Genomic DNA, 11,120 nt, shown 5'->3' with positions numbered 1-11,120 from the left:
TGTGATAGCATTTTTTTTAACAAATTAAGATGTTCACCCATAGTAAATTACAGTAATTCAAAATCTAACAGAATCAAGACAGGAAATTTAAATGTTATTAGAAATATATGATAATGCAAGATGCCCCCTTTTCTCCCATCTTTCCCTAAATACTACTTTTTCTCCTTTTTATAGGTCATACATCTAGCATTATTCAGCAAAAAAAAATTATATCATTCACTAATATACCTTTTCTCTCCTTGTCAAATATCAATTTGCTTTAAAGGTTTAATAAAATCAAAGAGTGAACAAACTGAAAACTGTAATTTTCTATTCATTCCGCCAGCCTTCTCTAGATATCTTCCCAAATCGCATTTTAATTTTGCCTTCATAATACATTACTGTGATTCACCAGCAGTAACCTATTATCAGTTTACCATTACTACCAGTCTCCCAAATGTCTCATTCAAATCTTTAAGATCTTTTACAACAGTGGTAAACAGGTCCATTAATATTAATCTCCTTACATCCCTTTACTTTTCCTTTACACAACAGTCCTTCCTTCCCTTTCAAAGACAAATCTGTCACAACAGTTTTAATCCTTTTTTTATACTATGTCCAACATTCTTAGGTATTTTATATTCAAATAAATCCTGAACTATGTTAAGTCTAGTCATAATTTTTTCTTTACTAAAAATGAGGCAATTAAAGAAGTTAAGATTGTAATGGTTTCAGATTACTCTTACAAATTTTTTTTAACCAAGCTTTTAAGAGATCAGCCAAATCACTAATTTTAACACTCATAAAAAAAAAAAAATACACAGCTGACTATTCCAAATGTGAGAGTATAGAAACATATGATATTTTAGTGGACTGCATTAAAAAAATGATTAAATGTTTGGAACTTCTGCACCATTGCTCCCAAATTCAAAGAAATAAAATTCCACAGTAACTTACCTTAGAAACAACATAATCCTTCACACTATTAACACAATTTTAAGATATTCACTGAAAGGGTACTTAAACAAAAGTGGATCCTACAAGACCAATTTTTAAAAATGTTTTAATGCACTATGCAGTGCCATGAACCTTACTCAGTTTTCTAATGTTGTGCTTATGACAATAAAATTTACATGTTGGGTCTATTAAATACAAATATTCTCATAATAACTTTCATTCCTGTACTTGATCCATTTGCGAGATGAAAACTCCAGGTCCCACCTCAGTCTGCTTTCCAATCTCTACTTAGCGGTTTTGTTATTTGCGGCCACTAAGTAAGAAACTGCAGCCTCAGAGAGGATATTTCCAGTTCTACTACTAAACTGATCAAGGTCATGGGTTGTCTATTCATGGAGACCCACAATGATACCCATTTACAGTTCTCATTATCCTCCAAAAAGAAGGAACTCTCTTTCAAATGTTTATACTTGGCTTCCTTGTAGGAAGAGCCTAGTTTATGTGCAACCAAACATAAAATAGTTACATTGCTGATCTTGTCATTCAATTTTGCAATCCACTCTTAAAAAATTAATCTAAACATGTCACTTCCAGACTTAAAAAGCTGTATTTATCTCAAAAATCAAGATTAAAACTCTAGCTCCTAAGTTTCCAATAGACAATGCTTATAAAAACAAGATCTTATAGAAAGTAGAATGAACAAATGAGTCAGTCACAAGTTAAAATTAAACAACACTTTCCAAAGCAAAACCTAAAAAATAGTAATTAGGGAGTTTCCAACTTGTTACAATCACTCACACTTTTCCTTTGTCATAACACAATATGCCTTTATATGCTGTACGTGTACATTTCTCTTTTGGTGGGTTGGGGTGCAGATTCAGGGATCCTGTCTCAATTCCTAAATTCTGTGCATATTCACTTCATCACATGACAATAATTTTGACTGCAATTGTTTTGATAAAAAGTTATTTACAATTCTCATCAACCATGGAAGCTGTGTGATTTTATGAGTTACTAAGGAAAAGATTTAATATATAAACACAAAGATTAGCCATCTTTTTCCTAGATTGGGAATGTAAACAGAAGTTCACCACAGTTGTCTGTTATTTATTAATTGTTCCACAATAGTACTAAAGTTCATACCAAACCAAAGTACCTAAAGAAGTCTAAAGTGAAAGAATGACAAAATAAGAACAGTTTTTCAAAGATCTCCTTTACTCCTCTAGTTACTTAAATTCTTCAGGACCCCTGTCAATATTGGAGTAAATTTATATTCCCTATTTTCCTTCAAACCTATTCCTTTCCTTCTCCTATCCTAACATATTCCTTACCTCCCTTAACACACAACCTCTGCCCATTATTCTTTTACTCCCTACAAACACAGGAAACAAAATTTTCCCCTTGGAGTATAAGATCCAAATCATTACATTTTTCTCCAGCTGTTTATCTACATTTCCCAAGAGATACCTATCTCAACGTGTAACAACATACTTTTCAAGGCTTATCTTGCACAGTGTATTTCAACCTAGCTAGTCACTCAGGGTAGACGAAGCAGAGTTTTCATGTTATTAAGAACTCAGTATTATTCTTTCTAGGCAAAAAGGTATGGGTTGGTTGTGGGCTTTCATTTTTGTCGATACACATGCTTATGTGGGAAGCTACTCCTGTACAACTAAAGAAGCACAGTAGTCGACTGTAGTTATTATACACTGTTCACACATTTCTTTGTTGATGGAAAATACTGAACCATTGTCAAGTCTAGCATCTCTATGGCACTTATTATCAGATGAGAAACTGTGCAAAGCATTATATTCAACTCATTATTTGACCAGCTTATCATAAAATTTTATGGCCTTATGTAACCTAAATGTGTTCTATAAATGCTAAGTAATTAAATTGCATATAAAGAAACTTTTAAGTACTCTTAATATCTAATGTTTTAGTTTAGGTATTGACTATTTGTAAAATAAAATTTCAATATTTAGGCAGTCTTCTAAGGCAGGGATTTTTTTTAAGTTTATTTCTTTTTTTAGTAATCTCTACACCCAATGTGGGGCTCAAACTCACAACCCTGAGATCAAGAGTTGCATGCTCTTCCCACTGAGCCAGCCACGTGCCCCAAGGCAGGGATTCTTAGCCTAAGGTCCACAGGTTAAGAATTTTTTATTGGGAGGTTTTTTTTTGGGGGGGGGTGGTTCTTGTGGGCATATAGATTAGATTGAAAATTTTCATGTGCAAATATATTTCTAATGAATGCGGGTAGGAAGGTATCAATTCTATCATTAGCTGCCCAAGGAGTCTGTAACCCTAAAAACATTACACAGTTCTTCCCTAGAAGAAAATTTAAATAGAATCTACTTAAGTTGGTCACTCACATGCAGTCAGTACTTTTTTAAAAAGCAAAACAGACACAAAGAAAAATAATTTTAAAAGTGTATGCCCTCTTTATAGCTTAATCTCTTAAACTCACTGTAATCTCAGAGGCTTTATTTTCAAGTTTTTTGATCAAGGATAAGACAACAGAATTCATGGTGCTGTCTTCATGCTAATGTTCAAGTAATCAATTATTAAGGATGTAAATAAATATAACAAGTGGAACTAACACAACTTTTTCCCTCAAAATCTATCAGGAACTACAAGATTGGCAAACCACCACAGATCCTCCTCTGTGGTAAGGGATTCTGTAACAAATATATTCATGGAATATTACTGACATAACCTCACACAACATGATGCATGGGTTGTATCATTGCACTAACAAAGGAATCTTGCATCACACTTTTAAAAATTAAAATCCTGTCACTATGGATTAGAAAAATACGAAGACCATAAAACTCAAAAAATGATAGTCTTCAGATGTAGTTTACTCTAAAAATACAACTCTGAAGTTCAGAAGCTTATTTTTTTTTTTTGAGGGAAGTTCTTCAGTTTAACAAGACCTATGAATTTGCAAAGTAAGGACTGTATATGCCCTCATGAGGCCATATTGCTCAAACCGTCACCCAGTTCAGGCTCAAATGCTACTAATTACAAGTAAACTACAAAATGCCACATACCAGGAAGGAACAAAAAGTTTTGCCTCTCTTACATGATTAGTGCAATACATAAAACTAAATGTGAGGTAGAAATATTTCTATCACTGTTCACAATTTTAAAATCTTAAAAATTTTGAGTACAGGGGTGCCTGGCTGACTCTTGATCTAGGGGTTGCGAGTTCGAGCCCCAAGTTGTGTGTAGAGCCTACTAAAAAAAATTTTAAGTACAGATTCTTTTCCACATACTTCTGTTCTCATTATCGAATTACCAAATTACTGACTAGCAACTGCTAAATTATGGTAGTTCTCATCCTGAATGTACAGCAACACAACAGTTTCCTACCCATACCCAAACATCTTAAAAGTAAAAACCTTTATTTTAAAAAGATCGTATTCAGATAAGGACATTCCACAGACAGAAACAAAGGGAGGGAGGGAGGTGGGTAAAAAAAAAAAAAAAAAAAGTTAGCGTTAACCTAGAATGGAGAAGTCATCTGTGCAGATAAATCAGGAGTTGGATTTGAATGCAGAGTCAGTGAGATTCTGCTTAGCACTCTTGTTGAAGAAAATGACCAAATCTAGGAAATGACCTTGGCAAAGAAAGAACTATTTTACTTTTCCCCAATCATGTGGGTCCAGGAGTAGACATTTCTCTACAGAGAAATCCAAGTTCACGCTTAATATAATAATTTATCATTTCCCTACAATAGTATCATATGCCCCCCAAAAAAAGGGCAAAGTTGCAAAGACCTATTCTATCCTTTAATATTTTTACTCCTTAATTCAACATTTGTAGCCACTGATTTCAAAGCACAATTTTCTCATTATTTTACATAGCCACTTACAGTTTTTCTCCATCTTTAAAAGACACTTCCAAACATTTCTTCCGCATCTCTAATATTTAAATGTCTTACTTCTTTCCTTCTGCTATCTATACTTTCAACCTTTTTAAACATGGTTAAACTATGACTAATACTTTTTTTTTATTCCTATTAAAAATGCTCGACCATTTTTGTCATACTGTTATCTTATTACAACCTTTTTAAGACAAAAAGGATCCATCTAGAACCAAAAGATATTGGAATCTGATTTTAAATGAGGTCTCAATAGTGTCTCTAATATTTAGGATAGGTAACCCAATTTCAACAAAACATGTTCTGATTTACATAATTTTAAATTTCTACCCTTCCATATAGTGCACCTCAAACACAAAGAAAATACTCACCCAATTTTCAAATAAACCTAGAAATATAAAATATTTAAGTTCAAAAAAACCCAAAAACCACAATAAACATACAAGTCCCTAAATGCAGGTTATACCACCAGAATAAGGAATTATTTTAGAAAATGTAGTTAATAAAAAAAACCTGAAAAATGTTACTGGATATTAAGTGATATCTCCTTTCTTCAATTTTGTGATTAACAGGTCTTTTATTGGTAGTAAACTAGAGCAAACAATCAGAATAATACATATGCAGTATTCAGTACACACAATAAAAGTTAAAGAAATTCAAAACCTGTATAAAACAAACACTGGAGAAAAATCATACAGTTTAAGAGATACAGTGGTAAAGGTCCTCTCCATCCTTTGATTACAGCTTGTACTCTGTACCCAATAGAACTTACCGCACTTACCAAAATAAGAAATACAGACTTTTTAGTATTGAGTGTATTTAAGAGGATTAAACACATTTTCTAAGAATCTTGCAATGACAAATAGATGACCCTTTAGCTGGTAAGCAGACTTAAGGGAGGAAAGTGGGGAAAGGAAATTAACTAATATTTTGTAACCATTTTTAATAATTTCTTATTTTCCAAACACTGCTTTCATAACAGAAGTGTTTTACACTTGCACAATATTAATTACTTTATTATACATGGAAGCCTGTGGTAGGCTGATTACACAATAAGACTGCAAACAACCAGTGGTACTTTTCTGACGTCAGAAGAGTACATAAGACTGAAACATCACCAAAAGTACATAAAAAACTCATCAGCATAAACATCAAAGTACATTAAAAAATATAATCAGGAAAAAAATACAATTGCTAAAAAGTGGTTTAGAGCAGAGCTACTGTCTTATCAGTAGCTTCAAATGGCAATTAGCGTTCATAGCAAATTTTGATGACTTTACAAGACCCCTGTACAATACTGACTAATGCACCCTTTTAAAATGTACATTAAAGGCTGCAATTTCACAAAGAGGTTCTGATGTCATTACTAAATGCAGACACTCTTATCCCTCACATTAGCAATGTCACCAGTTGGAATTACAACCTTAATAATAATACCTATAGCTCAGAGTATGGGACTTCATTATACATGGAAATCTGTATGGGTTTTATTTTTTTTTTTTAAAGGTACATGGGGGGTTGTTTATCCTATTGTTTAGTATTTGAATGCCATAAGGCATATAAAATGCCTAATGAATTACCTAATGGAATGTAAATCGTTCTAAAATTTAAACTGTCCAGAGAGAAGAGGGAACAAAGCAGGCTCAGAACTCTAAGAGGGTAGGACAAGAACAAAAAAACAGAAGTGTGGGTGACAAGTAATAACATAGACAAGAGCACGTTTTAAGCCATGTATAATAAAAAACGCATACCCCAAATTTCAAAGAATTATGTAATTCCAACTTGGGTTCTAATACTGGTACCAACCAACCACTGGGTCATCAACACTGCCAGATATTGTAACTTCTAATGAAACTACAGCCTTGTTACAGTTGGCATAAGGAGAGGGTGCTATTTTTTTTTCTTCTCTTATTAAAGCTATCATTCCAGGCTTTGATCAAAGATCCAAGAATATTTGTTCTACCAGGCTGGAATGAATGGTTTGGAAGTTCAGAGTACATTTAAAAGCTGCAACAAAATATAGGTAGCCAACATCTCAGAATTTTGGATCAGCCTAGATGGAGACAGCAATTTGAAATGTTTTCGATCCCTTACTTAAAAATGATGAAATGTATATTAGCCCAGATAGAGCAATTTGAAATGTTTTCGATCCCTTACTTAAATGATGAAATGTGTATCATACTATCTGTAAATTGGATATTCCATTACAGTGATAACGTACAGAATTCCCATGCGTTATTACACTTTCCTGAGAGTAAAGCAATTAGAATAACCTTAATCCTAGCAACAAAGTTTTTTTTGTGTGTTTTTTGTTTTTTTTGTGTTTTTTTTTGTATGTTTTTTTTTTGTTTTTTGGGGTTTTTTTTTTTGTTTTTTTGCTTTTTTGGTTTTTTTTGGGTTTTTTTTGCATTTAAAACTTTTGGGCTATTCCCTGACGATCTATACATGTAAATTTGATTGCTAAACATTGTCACTTTGAATGTCAAACTATTTTTAATCTATTGATTTTGATTAAAAATCATAATACAAACAGAGCTAAAATCACACTAACAAAATAAACTAAATATGAAAAGTTGCATTGAAAGGGCATTACATTATTCTTAATAGGATCGTGTAGAAACATTCCAATGGCAGTGTTCTCAAAATAAAACAAAATTACATTAGACCTCCAGCCTGGTCACTTTGGGACCTTACCTGTAACTTTGGCTGGTGGGTGTCTTTACTCTTGTACTACATGGCTCACTTACATCAGACATCATATTTGTATACCCTGAGAAATCTGACACTGAAGTCCTTACTCTATGGTCCACTTCTCCATTAGAGTTAGTGATGAAGGTCATTGGCACCCTGCTGCCCGACTTAAACTGAGAACCAAACGCTTGTGCAAAGTTCTCAATCTGGTACGTTGTTCTAGGCTCTATGTCTTTCTGAGGATCTATCTGGCTAGCTAACTCCTGAGATGGAATCTGAAAGCTTGTTGAGGACTCTAAATTTTTCTGTTGTTCCTTCTGGCTAGTCAATTTCTGAGATGAGGACTGGAAGGCTGATGAAGTCTCTAAATTCTTCTGAGAATCTATCAGATCATCCAGCTCCTGGGAAGGTGTCAACTGCTGATGTGTAGCATCCAAAGCAGATAAATAAAGACCTGGTTGAGATCCAAACAACATCCCAAAAGGAGGCTTTGGCAATGAAGATGGCAACACTGAGGTAACAGATTGGCCGAAACCACACTCCAAAGGAGATGTAGTGTATATTTGTTTTTCTGGAAATAAAGTGTGGTTGTGGAGAGGTGAAGACAAACTGACAAACTGGAAACCGTGTCCAAGAGTAAAACCTGCATTAGTGGATTTTTCAAAAGCCTGTTGGAGGTATTTGGAGTATTCTTGCAACATGCTTGCCTTATCATTTGAAGGTGTTTGGGTGCCTGGGCTCAAATTTTCTTCTTGAACCAATTCTGAGTGTTCTCCTGAGGTGTGTAAATCCACTCGTGGTTCCGTTATGTTGAAAGGATCCTCTTTCTGGCTTTCTGATTTGTTGGAGTATTGATCCAAAATACTTTGTAAAACCTCATCAGGAATTCCAGACTTGTCATGACAAGACTTAATTTCAGCATTTAGAGCTGAGGAGTCAATAAGGGACAATGGGGTCTCATTGTCCAAAACACTGACACCTGCAGACTGAATGACGGACTGTTGGGAGACCATGTGTCCCACGTTTATAGAAAAGGCACTGTTGCTGCTGGCAGTTGGTAAATATCTTCTTTTCTTTGAAAACTGCATGGCATCATCATAATTACTACTTATTTGACCTTGTTTGCCACTGGTACTTTGGAGAAGACTAATGGTCTCCACACTATTATTCGATACTATGCCAAGTGAGCCACTTGGCTTCCCAGACAAGGACTTCTGCCCAACTATGTCTGGTAATGGTGACACAAAATTCAGGTAGTTTTTATCTGTATTCTTTCTGCTTCCTTTTTTAAAGATCAATTTTGGCACCCTTTTCTGCAGTTCATCAATACCAGTGCCAATTATGCCTCCACCGGAAGACACAGTAGGCATTTCTACTGAGTAACTCTGCATGTTTAGACTATTTGAAATTTGTGATTCATTTGTTTTACCAGTCTTATGTTCCTTATTTTCAACAGCTATGCTTTTTGACTTCGTTTTTCTCCTTGAAGAACTTGTATTTCCCTGAGACAACACAGCCAGATTACCCATACTGTTATGGGTTGATGACCCAGGTTCTGCACTAGCGGCTCCTTTAGCTATGGCTTCACCACATGTGCGCCTGTGCTTCAACAGTCTATCAGTCCTTGAAAAATACTGTTGGCAAGTGTCACATTTATATGGCTTTTCTCCACTATGTGTCCTCTTGTGTCTCTCCATATGGTACTTCTGAATAAACTTCATGCTGCACTGATCACATCCAAATGGCTTCTCTCTACTATGAATTTTCTCATGTCTCTGCAGTAGGTATTTCTGAATGAAACCCATACTACACTGGCTGCACTGGAAAGGTCTTTCTCCAGTATGAATGAGGACATGTCTCCGCAGGTGATAGGAGCTTCTGAAAGCAGCACTGCAGTGATCACAGATATGAGGTTTCTGACTTGGGGACAGGATGGCACCTTCTCCATCTCCAACCAAAGAAGGTTTGGAAGATGCACTTGGCTTCCTCTTGGCTTTGATTCCCTGAGATTCTGGCTTTGGCCTCTTTGCCTTTTTGACATTAGTGTCCTGCTTTGGCTCCTCACTGCCATGGTGGTCATCAGTCCTGCTACTGCTGCTGAGCAATACGTCGCGGTGGTGCTGGGCTGGTTGCTGCTGGGCATGCTGGTGGAGAATACTGAGGTCCTGGATGACGCCGTGGCTCCCCCCATCCCCACCTCCTAGGCCTGGAGATCTCTCTTCAGCCCCAGCGAACAGCCCCCCATAGTGGTGGTGGTGATGGTGGTGGTGGGACTGCTGCTCCTCAGGATCTGCGGGTTTCTCCTGTTTGATGCTAACCAAAGACTGCAAGAATCCCCAGGAGGTCCTCTGCGAGGGGAAGGCCGCGGCTGACGCCGCCGGCTCCTTCTTGAAAGTCATGTCCGGGGCTGGCGGAGGGGGGGGCTCAGCGGCCGGGGCTGCGGAGGTAGAGGAGGATAACACGCACTGCGGGGGAGGGGCGGCCGACCCCGCCGGCCGGGTGAAGCTGGTGACCGGGGGAAGCCGGTGGTTGAACATAACCATACCCTGGGGAAAGGTGGGTTCCATCTCTGCCCTCCTGCTGCTGCTGCTGCTGCCGCCGCCGCCGCCGCCGCTACTACCACCGCCGCCGGAGCCGCTACCACCGCTACTGCCGGTACCACCGCCGCCACTCAGGAACCCACTGCCGATTTTCATACCCCGGAGGAGGCCTGGCTGAGGAGAGGAGGAGGAAGAGGGAAGAGGGAGGAAAGGGGGTGGAACCGGGCCCCGGGCCGGGACCACCGCAGCGCCCAGGACCCCGCCGCGCCGCCGCCCAGACCGCAACGCGCCCAGCACTAATTCCCAGCCCGGTCGCCTCCGGCACCGGTACGCATGGTCCTGCGACTCTTCCCTAGGCCTCGCCCTCTCCCTCTCCGACCCACCGGCAACACTTACGGGTACCGCCGCCGCCGTAGCCGCCGTCGCCTCCAGTTAATAAAAATAACGCCGTCCTCTCCACAATGGAATTAAAAGCCTCCCTTGTACTGCGCAGCCGCGGCGCGGTGTCTGCTGGGAACTCCTCAACCCAGCCAGAGGGGAGCTCTGTGGAGCCACGGCGCCTGCGCCGCAGCTTCCGCCCGGCCTGCCTGTCAATCACTGGGGCGGTTGGGCGGAGGGGAGGCCCAGGGCTCGAGGGGCGGGGATTTGGATGCCCTGTAGAAAGAGGCTTCCAGGCGAGCAGGCGTGATTGGTGGGCTGCACTGACGGCGGTGGACGTGGATGAGGGCTTCTGGGGGAGGCCGCTCAGGAGGTGGAACCCAAGGGGCGGAATTACGCAGGACCGTAATGCAGCGTGGCTTGGGGGCTGCAGAGAAAGAGGCTGGCGGAAAAGGTGGGGGAAACTGAGGACGAATGTGGGGGCTTTCTCTGCTTTAGTTTGCAGTCCAAGTATTGAATCAAAATCCAAACCCACAAGTGGATCACTTAGGGCACTTTTGGTTCTACCTAAAAGCAATAAACTTCAAGTGCACAACATTTATTAAAACATTGCTTCTGTTATCCCTCTTAGTTTGGAAATATTTTAATAATGGGCGTGTATCCTTTGCATTTATAGGAGGAGCCTG

The 11,120-nt window shown here is 38.6% G+C and overlaps 1 protein-coding gene across 2 annotated transcripts; it reads right to left on the bottom strand.

Annotated features, from left to right (window-relative positions):
- Nucleotides 1-5,382: 5,382 nt before the first annotated feature.
- On the bottom strand, nucleotides 5,383-10,537 carry ZNF281 (zinc finger protein 281). 2 transcript variants are annotated; one of them, XM_028120322.2, is made up of 2 exons: nucleotides 10,453-10,537; nucleotides 5,383-10,230 (listed from the first exon to the last, which is right to left on the bottom strand). In XM_028120322.2, exon 2 carries the CDS (start codon nucleotides 10,210-10,212, stop codon nucleotides 7,516-7,518), a length of 2,697 nt encoding a protein of 898 aa, XP_027976123.1. In that variant the 5' UTR covers nucleotides 10,213-10,230; nucleotides 10,453-10,537; the 3' UTR covers nucleotides 5,383-7,515. The 2 variants fall into 2 exon arrangements, with proteins under 2 accessions (XP_027976123.1, XP_027976124.1); XM_028120323.2 differs by having other exon boundaries at nucleotides 5,383-10,226; nucleotides 10,453-10,528.
- Nucleotides 10,538-11,120: the final 583 nt, after the last annotated feature.

Source organism: Eumetopias jubatus, unplaced genomic scaffold (genome assembly GCF_037043125.1).
Source record: "Eumetopias jubatus isolate StellerSeaLion01/CBP00866 unplaced genomic scaffold, mEumJub1_p1.0 scaffold_12, whole genome shotgun sequence".
NCBI classification, from domain to species: Eukaryota; Metazoa; Chordata; class Mammalia; order Carnivora; family Otariidae; genus Eumetopias; species Eumetopias jubatus.
Note: the sequence above shows the minus strand (reverse complement) of the source record. Positions and strands in the feature narration are given on the sequence as shown.

What these genes read in the sequence shown, in the direction of transcription:
- ZNF281 (XM_028120322.2), bottom strand. Translation starts at nt 10,212, where the DNA reads ATGAAAATCGGCAGTGGGTTCCTGAGTGGCGGCGGTGGTACCGGCAGT.